The 12,029-nt window shown below is 42.4% G+C and overlaps 1 protein-coding gene across 1 annotated transcript; it reads left to right on the plus strand.

Moving 5' to 3' along the window:
* Positions 1–300: 300 nt before the first annotated feature.
* On the plus strand, positions 301–2,854 carry ier5l (immediate early response 5-like). Its single transcript, XM_006782123.3, has one exon. It carries the CDS (start codon positions 452–454, stop codon positions 1,331–1,333), a length of 882 nt encoding a protein of 293 aa, XP_006782186.1. The 5' UTR covers positions 301–451; the 3' UTR covers positions 1,334–2,854.
* The last annotated feature ends 9,175 nt before the right edge of the window (positions 2,855–12,029 follow it).

A 12,029-nucleotide genomic window follows, 5' to 3' on the forward strand; every position in this document is an offset into this window, starting at 1 on the left:
AAGAAGTTACTTTACTTTTAAACCTGTGTGGAAGTCTTTCACTCAGAGACTGGCTGGTTTTCGGAGTTGCAGCTACAGGCAGCTGAAATGAGGACATTCCTGGTAGACAGCCTGGGTGGAATTTGAATAGTACAGGGGAACCGCCTGAAGCTGATTGGTCGAGGGCGACATATTTCCAGAGCTCCTGCTTGTCACTCACCAGATCCCAGGCGGCTGATTGGCTCCCGCAGAAGTGGGCGGGCGCTGTTTCTAGGCTATATATACATTCTGGTTTCAGGGCATCTGCAAATGATTGCTGGCTTTCAGAGGGAGGCGGATCTCTGTGTCCAATGTGTCTCCACAGAGCTCACTTGAACCTTTCTCCTGGAACCAAACGAGCCCCGCTGAGATAGCTGAGAGCCGCTTTCTCTCTCCCGGAGAGGAGCTGGAGGCTGACCGGGGGAACGGAGCAATGATCAGCACCATGGAGTGCGCCGTGGACGCGCAGAGCCTGATCTCCATTTCCTTAATGAAGATCCACAACTCCAGGACGCAGAGAGGAGGAATCAAGCTGCACAAAAACCTGCTGGTCTCCTACGTGCTGAGGAACGCCAGGCAGGTCTACATCAAAGAGAAGTACGCGGAGATCTACAGGATGCAGCAGTACGAGGAGGTGATGACTGTCTGCAACGAGATCCAGGAGCTCAACCCGCTGGATCTGGAGGCGGAGGACGCGGAGGACGAGGAGCAGGCGCGGGCTGCTTGCTGCGTAGAGGAGGCGAGCGCGTGCGGCTCTCCGTGCCACAGAGGCGCGGCGCATTGCCGGACGGCGGGTACTGTGGCCGGCTGCTCCCTGCTGGAGGACGGCTGCAAAGAGCCGGAGCCCTCCTATTACCGCAGCTGCTGCATGGAGGCGCCCCCCGCGCCGCTCTGCGAGCAGTGTCCCGCAAACAGCAGCGCGCATTGCAACAAGACCACAGTGTTGGACCTGGACACGCATGTGGTGACCACGGTGGAGAACGGCTACCTCCACCAGGACTGCTGCTGCGACGCGCTCCAGTGCGGCCAGAGCGCGCAGTCCCCAGCCAAAAAGCGGAAGGTGGAGTTCGGCTTCTGCGCGTCGGACGCGGAGGAAGCGCCGGACTTCACGGCGGCTCGCAAACGGGCCAAACGCGAGGACTGCTCCTACTCTGCCCCGGACTATACGGACACTTCCAACATCTCCAATCTGATCTCCATCTTCGGCTCGGGGTTTTCGGGGCTGCTGAGCAGGCAAGCGGACTTGGAGCAGATCTGTAGCAAGCAAGCCCTAGCCAGCCTCGGAGCGTGGACCCGAGCCATCGTCGCGTTTTGAATGGAACACTTTTTGTTTTGGGGAGGGGAGAGCGGGCTCAGCTGGAGCGGGACTGTGTGATGCGTCCAGCTCCTGTGTGGTGATAAGGGGGGGGGGTCAGTTCGCTTCAAACTTTAAACGTTCTGAGGTCCCAGAAAGTTTACAGAATCGCAACATTCTAGCAGAAAGTGAGAGAAACTGCAGAAATGTGGACGTTTTTGCACCTTCAGTAACATGGCATGGTCACAGGAGCGGGAAACTTATCATGAGACACAAGTGGTAAACAGGGGGTCAGTTTTAGCGCTTGTATTCACAGCAATGCCGCTAAAAGCAGGTTTCTTAACTACAGCTGTCACTTTTCCCTAACAGTTTAGCAAATTTAGCCTCTTATTTTGTGGAAACTAGGTCACAGAAATTTGGGCCCTTATGGGGACATTTAGGGGTCAGCTTGTACTCCCCTTTCTTCAGAATTGGGCAAAGAAAGTTTCCAGTTTTAAGTTTGTGTGTTCCAGCTGCCCCTTCCTGCCCGCCTTTTCCAGTGTCAGCCATAATAAAATCTCATGTGCTAAATAAATCAACAACTCCAACTGAATTGTACCTCAAAGCACACTTGTGTCTTACAAATCAATAGCAATGCTTCTAATTGGAGGAAATGGAGGCGTTCCAGCTGAGCCCACTCTCCCCTTACAGTGTCTAAATCGACTTTATTTTTGCAAGGAAAAAAAGAAGAAAAGCTATTTATTAAATGAGCAATTTAATGATAATAGTTCTTTGACAGGGAGAGGCGGGAGAGTTGTTGGTGTCATGTGCAGGCTTTTCATAAAATCTGACAGAAATGGATCCGTTGCCTTAAATCCAATGCACACTACTGCTAGCTATTGTCATAAACAGAAAGTCCATTATTGGAAGTGACTGAATGTGTCTGCCGTCCTCTCCCGTCCTGAAACTCTCAAACTGATCTTGCACACTCCCAACAGCTTTGTCGTCCTGTGAAGCACCACGTTCGAGAACTCACTCCCCAGAAAACACTCTTGAAGGTACACGGACTCTGAAGCAGCTCATATCGCTTGATGGAGTGCCAACACTTTATTCCACGTGGTCGTCTCTGCACCTCCGCTCCCACCTCCCTTCCAGCGTGTGGTAGTAAATAGTCCGGCTCATTTCTGACAGTCTGACATTGTTTTCTTAATCATGGTTGTTGCTCAAAGCCTTTCACAGCAATTCATGATTCCAGCTTTGGTTTCGTGAGTTTCACTTTGTACAAAAATACACAAAAAGTACATAAATAAAAGAGAATGATTGATTTTTAGTCCTTTTGTTTTAAAAAGGCAAGCTCATGTTTTTAGCCATAACCTGAGAATCCATGCGTTAGCTTTATGAGCACTATGTGTACCAAAATAAAGAGAGTATTCAGCCATTCTCTACATATTTTGTTGTTATTCTTGTATTTTTGTGCTTAATAAATTGTATATCACCGGGTAAAACTGTTCAAGAAAAAATTTGTTAAAATTTATAATCTTAATAAAAAATGAAAACCTTAAAGCTTGTGTTTGACTGCCACATGAGGTGCTGGGATGCAGCCTGATAATCATGCACACACACAGACTCACACTACATTATTAATGACACACTTTGATGCACAGGCGTTAAAGTTGCGCTGTGCTGAAAGCCGCCGTTTGCCATCAGAGGTGCTTTCCAACACCAAAAGGGTAAATTTTAACATCAAGCCATGATCTGTTCTCAGACCTAACCAACAGGTTTAGTTATCGACACTCAACCAAACTGCCGCTGAGCACAAGAGCAAAATAGTCTGTCAAAAAACACAACGGCCGAGGATTGATTTTGGTTTTGCATGGGGGACACTGAGCCCGGTTTTACCAGGTGAAGGTCCTGTGTTTGACCCCTTTTATTCGCCGTGTTCCTCTCTGTGCTGCTCTCGCCACTGCCTGAGCCACTCTTCAGTACTTTTCCGGTGTTTTACCCCCACCTCCTGAATTGCAAACCGATGACATCACAGCAGCGTGTTTGGTCAGTTGCAACAACACTTCCTGGAGCAACATTACAGTGTTGTAGGAACAACAACAACACAGCAACAGATACCAGTGCGCTCGGTCTGAGGCTACAGTTATGTGTGTTACTGGGTCACATTCAAAGGTCTGTCAGTTATTCAAATCTGGATTTATATACACTCACAGCTAATCACACTTTTGCACATGCTTTCACATAAACATGAAAGCAGTACTATAGCGAGTTATTTAGTAGGTTTACCATTAGACCAGTGGCTCTCAAGCTGTGGGGTGGCCCCCCCTGGGGAGACCTATTAGGACCACTGCAGGACAGGGGCGTGAATGACTGGTAGAAAAGTACAGAGTGATGTTAAGTTCCATTAAAATGACTTCTGTAGGGTTAAAATAATCCTGATGATTGTTATTTCACTATCAACTCAGTATCCCTTTGTTGTTGTTAGTATTGATAATTGTTTGAATTAGTGAAGTTGGGGAGTGCAATCATATCTTTGGCTCCTGATGAGGTTGGGGGCGTGCTTCAACCACTGGGCTAGATAAAGCCAGGTTAGCTGTTTCCCTCACAGAGAGGCATAAGATAACATACAAGACAAGAAATACTTTACATCAGTTCAAATAAAAATGATGATGATTATTATTGTCATCAAATCTGGGATCTTTTGCATGTTAGGCGAAAAACACAAGGGTAACTGGATCGTGGTTTTAGCATTAGAGAGACCGGAAATTAAAGCCAGGTCAGCAGCAGCACTGCATATTTCCTCCAAAAGGTTACAAAAAGTTTCAATAAAGAACCATTTTCCACTCATATCCCACGTAGCCCATTAGTTCATTTATACTCACCATTCTCATTCTCGGCCTGTATGACAGAAGTGATGTTACATCCGTTGGAGTCACTTTGGCCAGTTGGTGGTACACCTCTGAATTTTTCTAATCTTGTGTGGTTGCCATTGCCGACAAAGCTGGGTTGAAGACACAAGAGTACAATCGTGACGGTTTATAGGGCCATTTTAATGATATATCACTACAAAAGGTCAGAGATGCACAGATTAGAGGCTTCATATATTCCTACACCAGTGCTGATGTGGAGGTTTTGTCTGAGCGTAGAGGCTGATTGTTCAGGAGAATGCTGAAACAACTACTTGTGACATCAGCGCTGGAATAAATGGTACAACAGCACTATGGCGACCAATGTGACAAACAAACATTACAGAGCCATAAAGAGGCGTCCACACAGGATGAGGCTGTGGGTCAGAAAGTCAGTGGTTTGATCTTCAATTCCTCAAGTTGATCAAGACACCGAACCCCGAGTTTCCCCCATTGGATCCCTCTGGTTGTAAGAAATCACTTTGAGTGGTCAAATAGAAAAGTGCTGCATAGATAGCAGTCTGGCAAAACAGCAAGCAGAGACCATGAACTACCAAATAGGAGAAATATGAAAACCATTCAAAAGTAGAAGAATTCAGATTTAAACTTTTCTCAGCTTAAGCTACATACACACCACAAGCAATTCACAGCAACGTGACGACCACAACATGGCCAGTGAAAGCTAATCACTTTATATATGGTACTGGCTTTTAAATAAAAAGATCCAAATAAAATAGTAATAATAATAATAATAAAACAAATGAGTGAGTACCTTCAAACAAAGCACGGCCATTGTCTTGCACTGATTCTTTATGCAGAGCTAAGCTAGGCTAGGCTAAAATAAGCTAAGCTAACTACCTACTGGCCATACATAGACTAATAAGTTATAACAAGAGATTATAAATCCCAGAAAAAAATATCTAGTCTTATTTATTATCTCTCAAAAAATGACAGGCTAATAATTTAAAATATAGCTTTTAAATGGATTAAACAGATGATTAGAGATTAGAAAACTAGATATAACATTACTTACTGAACTCTATAAGTGTTATTTGGTGTATTTCAGAAAAAGCTAAGCTAGATTTTACTCTGCGTTTCTGGTAAACTGAGCTTTTTGGCAGTTTAAAAGTAACCTAACTCCTTATAAAATTCACGACTGATTTAAGTTAGAATTATTTTTAACACAATTTAAGTCAATTTCATCTCCTAGCCTGAGTGTTAACAATATAAAATACTCTGTTTTTCTTCTTTATGACCATATATCAATCTTAATCGATGAAGCTAATATATTATATGTATTCTTTTCATTAGATTAAATAGTATTAAATCCACTGAACATAATATAACAACTAAGAACAGTAAAATTCAGGCTTTTGGAGGAGGTTGTACATACAGTATGTATTGGCCATTGCAAAGGCACAACACTGTTTTCTTAGATTATAATACATTTCTTCATTTTTCTCCAATTTGTCATCAGTAATGAATCATCAGACACTCTGTGAGCTAAACGGCTATCTATTTTGCCTCCTGCTCCCATGATGCACCGCTTCTACCATATGCGACATAGCTCACACTTCACATCTCAGCCTGCAAATTCCTCCTCCAGAAAAAAAACAACAACTTTGAGCCCTGTTATCTCTGCTCTGTGCCACTTGGTGGTGTTCTTTAAAATCAATGAATGAAGATATCAGCGGGGCTGTGTATGCAGAGCAGAGCCACCTCGGGCTGACCCTCCCTCCATCACTCAGACCTCAACACCCTCCTCCTCCTCCTCTTTTTCCACCTCCTCCTCTTCCCGGCTGGCTCGTTTTTTTTGGTTTTTTTCTCCCTTACATCACAGTGAGGCATCGCTCTTCCCCAGCACATCACATCCATCGCTTACTGCTGCTGCTCCTCCAGCTCTGCAGGCTTTTTCCAGCCGCCGCTACCCATAATAACTTGCAGTAGGTAGGCTGTAATTGAAGTGATGAGGCAATGTGGATAATGCATTGTGTAATTATGCGGAAATTGGAAGCAGGGGGATTTATTTACAGAAAATGTCTGCCTACTGCTCTGAACCACAATTCAAAACACAATAAAAAACATGAAGCGATACCAGAAACGTCTCATGGCTCAGACCTCTCACTGCTGTGTAGACGGTGCTTTTGTTTTCTGGTGTATGCACAGCTCCTCCATCTGGAGTGGGAAAGACTGACACCCATGCACACACACACTAATGCACACACATACACACAAGCAAAGTCAAATGTTTAAATAAAGTTATTTCATGCATTTTGGTTTTATCTGCTAATATTATTCAGCGGTAAGACATTTAGCACTCTTAAAGAATCTGATTATGACGCAAATTAAACAGCTATCCAGATCAAATCAGGATGTATGCACAATAAAAAAAAAATAGCAAATATTTCACTAATCTCACAATTTTTCTGGTCACCTGGTTCTCCGGAAAGGACAATACCAGGTGTCAGGGGGTGATGTGGGGTTGTTGTTGTTGTTGTTGTTCTTGTGTGGGGGTGCTGGAGAAAGAACAAGAAGAAGAAGAGGGATGAGAAGGAGGAGGAGGGGGAAGATAACAGAGGCAGCACTGAGGGGGGAGGGAGGCTTTGTCAGGAGAAGGGGTTTGATGTGTTGGGGGGTTTGCAGAGGGGGGAGGAGGCCACATGTGACAGCAGAAGGGGTGAAAGAGGGGGGAGGAGGTGGACTGTAGGGAATAGGTGTGCTGGGAGGAGGGGGCAGCAGTGACCACACAGGTCAGACAGGTTGTGTGATGGGAGGGGGAAGGGAGGTCAGGGAGGGTTTTTGTCACCAGGATCTGATGCAGACCAGGATCTGGATCAGGATCAGACAAAGTGAGCTGAACTCTAATCGGTTTCTGCTCTGACTATTATGGCTTTGGTAAATTTAGGATTTATTCCCATTTTATAGCACTGATTCACAACAGCAGCCATCATGGAGCACTTTTACAGCAGTTTTCCAGAGCAGGTTTGCTCATTTGAGTTTAGTTTTTGTTGTTTGAAGTTTGGTCTTAGTCTTTTTTCATTATTAATGGCACATGTTTGATGCAATATTTTGGAGAAATAAGTGACGGTAAGTACAACTTTTCAACATCAGTTCACTCGAGGTCTCGTAGACATCGAAGTCTAACTAAACGCATCTGTTAAAGCCTCATCAGGCAAGCTGTGATGACAGATTTCACTGAACTGACAAATGCTAAAACTAAGAACTTTTTCTCTATATTTTATTTGATTTTAGTTTCCCAAAGCTCACGAAATGTTTTTAGTCAGTTTTAATTTTTATTTTAACTGAATATAAAATATTTTCCGCCTACTGGTGATGGCCAGAGGGGCCGATGGCGCAATATGGCAGCCTCGCTTCTGTCAGTCTGCCCCAGGGCAGCTGTGGCTACAACTGTAGCTGCCTCCACCAGTGTGTGAATGTGAGAGTGCATGAATAGTGGCATTGTAAAGCGCTTTGGGTGCCTTGAAGCGCTATATAAATCCAATCCATTATTATTATTATTAACTAGTTTTAGTTAACTTTAATAACCCTGTGTATCACCATTTCTATGTAAAAAGATTGGTGCAAACATTTACATTTCCTCCACTGGATGTGTTCTTGGGGTTTGGCACTTGCTTCACCCCATGAAAGCACCATCTCATTTTACTCTGACATCATTGTCCTCATTCAGGTGATCTTAAACCTTGTCTTAAAGCTTTCCAACAGCAGTCCGTCTAAAGGCAGCTTTTGGAGCTCTTTCACTGGGAATCCTCAAAATGAATCTGAGCAACCTTAGCCTTGTTATCTTAATTTCGAGTTGCAGCTTTTCATCTTCCAAAGGTTGTTGCCAGAGATCTCTTTTTTAGCTTGTAGAGCCTTCTAAGACAGCTGTAGAAGGCAGTTTTGATCAAACTGTTTGACTTGTATGGTAGTCTTGGCTTAATGGTGCCGTTTCAGAGCTTGAGCATATTGTTTTGACTTCCAGATGTTATAGAGCCACACCTCTGGCTTTGTTAAGTCTTGGCTTGATGTTTTCCTGACTGCTAGTCAGGCTCTGAGTTCTTCAGCATTCCTCTGAATCACTGAGTGGATTGGCATGTAGATGAACATCACTTTGGCCATCTTTTGGCTGATATATACACCAGCTTCCTTAGTCTGGCAGGAGAGTGTGTTGGTCTTCGCCTGGAGGTGAGTTTTTCTTGATGACTGCCAGACTGTCTGCGCAGAACTCTTGAAGCTACAAACCCAACAAGAAGTTGGATTTATCTGAATGCTACCCCAACAGAGGTCGATTATCTTGTTAATCATTTCACCTCCTCACTAAGTACGACTCTGGATACTGTAGCTCCAGTGAAAACTAAGGTCTCTAATCAGAAGTACCTGACCCCGTGGTATAATTCTCAAACACGTACCCTAAAGCAGATGACTCGTAATCTGGAGAGGAAATGGCGTGTCACAAATTTAGAGGATCATCATTTAGCCTGGAGAAATAGTTTGTTGCTTTATAAGAAAGCCCTCCGCAAAGCCAGAACATCTTACTATTCGTCACTGATTGAAGAAAATAAGAACAACCCCAGGTTTCTCTTCAGCACTGTAGCCAGGCTGACAAAAAGTCAGAGCTCTATCGAGCCAACCATCCCTTTAACGTTAACTAGTAATGAGTTCATGAACTTCTTCACAAATAAAATTTTAATCATTAGAGAAAAAATTACCAATAATCATCCCACAGATGTAATATTATCTACAGCTACTCTTAGTACCATTGATGTTAAGTTAGACTCTTTTTCTCCAATTGATCTTTCTGAGTTAACTTCAATAATTACTTCCTCCAAACCATCAACATGTCTTTTAGACCCCATTCCTACAAAACTGCTCAAAGAAGTTCTGCCATTAATTAATTCTTCGATCTTAAATATGATCAACGTATCTCTAATAATCGGCTATGTACCACAGGCCTTCAAGGTGGCTGCAGTTAAACCTTTACTCAAAAAGCCATCTCTAGACCCAGCAGTCTTAGCTAATTATAGGCAAATCTCCAACCTTCCTTTCATATCAAAAATCCTTGAAAGAGTAGTTGTCAAACAGCTAACAGATCATCTGCAGAGGAATGGTTTATTTGAAGAGTTTCAGTCAGGTTTCAGAGTTCATCACAGCACAGAAACAGCTTTAGTGAAGGTTACAAATGATCTTCTTATGGCCTCTGACAGTGGACTCATCTCTGTGCTTGTCCTTCTTGACCTTAGTGCAGCATTCGATACTGTTGACCATAATATCCTGTTAGAGCGATTAGAACATGCTGTAGGTATTACAGGTATTGCACTGCAGTGGTTTGTATCATATCTATCTAATAGACTCCAATTTGTGCATGTAAATGGAGAGTCCTCTTCACACACTGAGGTTAATTATGGAGTTCCACAGGGTTCAGTGCTAGGACCGATTCTGTTTACATTATACATGCTTCCCCTAGGCAGCATCATTAGAAGACATAGCATACATTTTCACTGCTATGCAGATGACACCCAGCTCTATCCGTCCATGAAGCCAGATAACACACACCAATTAGTTAAACTGCAGGAATGTCTTAAAGACATAAAGACCTTGATGGCTGCTAACTTTCTGCTTCTTAATTCAGATAAAACTGAGGTTATTCAATCACTGAATTGAATTGAATTGAAGTCTGCCACTTCCAAGTCTTATAAAAACTCTCCCTTCAGATTTAACGGGATCGACTTCAATGTTCAGTCATTTTTATCTAGACCTTGGCGATTCTAAATTGTGAAACTTTTGTTCAAGGATATGGAACTGGTGCCATGGCAACATTTAAAGTTTCACCAACAGCATTTTTGAATTTTATTTCTTATACCTCAATTGCACGTTGTCCAGTCTACCCCAGATTTGCCTTTCTGCATAAGTAGCCAGTCCCAGAAGCATCTAAATGCCAATCTTGTTTTTGCATTGTTGGTTTATATATGTATATAAATGCAACAAATAATGGTCCAGAGTAGTCACCATTAGTTTTTACATACGTTAGCAATCTTAATAATTGTCATCTTCATTATACAAATCAGATATTTTTGTGTCTTTTCATAGAAAGTTGTGCCTTTCATAGTTCCTACACCTGGGTTAGAAGAAAACCTGATTACAACGAGGAGGGAGGGGGGAAAGAGAAAAAAGACCCTTTTAAAAGGAAGGAACCTCCAGCAGGTCCAGGCTCAGGGAGGTCGGCCATCTGCCGCCACTGGTTGGGGGTGGTGCGGGGAGAGCAAAGAGAGCAAAGAAGAGAACAGACACACAACAGACAATAAGACACTGGGTAAACTGGTGGAGGACCAGTAACAACAGATCAGGAACCAGCTGGAGACACATGCAGAAATAAAGGTAAGAGGCGGAAAAAGATGCACGCTTAAAAAGGTATAAATCCACAGAGAGTGAAGGATCATAGATAATCATCACCTTGGGTTTGTAGCAGCATAAAAGGAAAAGATAAAAGACTGGACCAGTATGATGTAGCAGTCCTATTTCATAAGCACTTTATAGATGAAGTATGACACACTAACTATAAACTTTATCCAAAAAACACTTCCAAGCTGGTTTCACAGAAGAGTAGTCTGACAACTAAAGGCTATGCCTCCCATTCTGCTTTTAGAAGCTCTATGAAGCACAAGTAAACCTGCAGTCTAAGAGCACGGGGATAAAATGTTTTGGACACGAGGCTTGACTTTGCATCCAAGCAGAAAGATTCTAAATTCAATTCTGGATTTAACAGGAAGCGAATGAAGGAGCTTTCATTCTTGTCCCTGTTAGTGCTCACAGTGCAGCATTCTGAATCAACTGAAGGCTTTTTCAATTCGTTTTTAGAACAACCTGTTAATAAAGGATTAAAGTAGTCCAGCCAAAAACTAACAAATGCATGAATTTGTTTTTTAGCACCACTCTGAGACATCTTGTTTCTAATGTTAGGCATTTTATTGATATTGTGCAGATGAATGAAAGCCGGCTTACTGATCTGACTATAATATGTCAAACCTGTTTATTTGTTTGTCAGCAAACTCCTCCTACACCATCAGGAATTGAGCAATCTGCCTTGGTACAGTAGCATTGCTACTGTAGCATGTTGTAGCATGTTGTAGGACTTATGCACCTATAAAACCTTTTGAATGCACTGTTTCATTTTGATTTCACAGTAGTAGCATCAAAAGTATGTGTTGAGTCACCATGTTTCTCAATACAGTAACCTCAATTTTGTCTAACATTAGGAGTAGAAAACTTAATGTCATTGGCCTTTGTGTCTCATATAACATCTGTAGTTAACTAAATTATTTGTGTCTGGGTATCATCTGAAAAGCAATGAAAATCTATGTTTTCTAATAATATTGCCAAAGGGAAGCATACCTAACATATAAATTATAGGTCCCGGTACAAAACCCTGCAGAACTCCATGACTAACTTATATGTTTGAGGATATTTACTTGTTTACATGAATCAACTGGAATATATTGGATAATAATGGCTTAAACCAGCCTAATGTGTTTAATAAAGCGTTGTGATTTATTTGTTAAGGCTTGGGGATGTTTTCTGAGACTTTTGTCTCCACTCAAATATAGAAGGTGAATGGGTGTCATCACAGTGGTTTTTTCAGGGGACTTTTTAAAAAATAAGTAAATAAAATAACTTTTCTGTCATCAAAATAATCAATGGCCAGTTAAATATTTATATTAAAAAAGTAAACAGAGCGATAACCTCTTACCTACATATTGAGAAATTAAAAATAAATAAATCAACCATGCCTGTATTTACATACAGACCACCCCTGTATTTACATACCAGGACCC

Source organism: Neolamprologus brichardi, chromosome 7 (genome assembly GCF_056152115.1).
Source record: "Neolamprologus brichardi isolate AB-2024 chromosome 7, ASM5615211v1, whole genome shotgun sequence".
Lineage (NCBI taxonomy): Eukaryota > Metazoa > Chordata > Actinopteri > Cichliformes > Cichlidae > Neolamprologus > Neolamprologus brichardi.

What these genes read in the sequence shown, in the direction of transcription:
- ier5l (XM_006782123.3), top strand. Translation starts at nt 452, where the DNA reads ATGATCAGCACCATGGAGTGCGCCGTGGACGCGCAGAGCCTGATCTCC.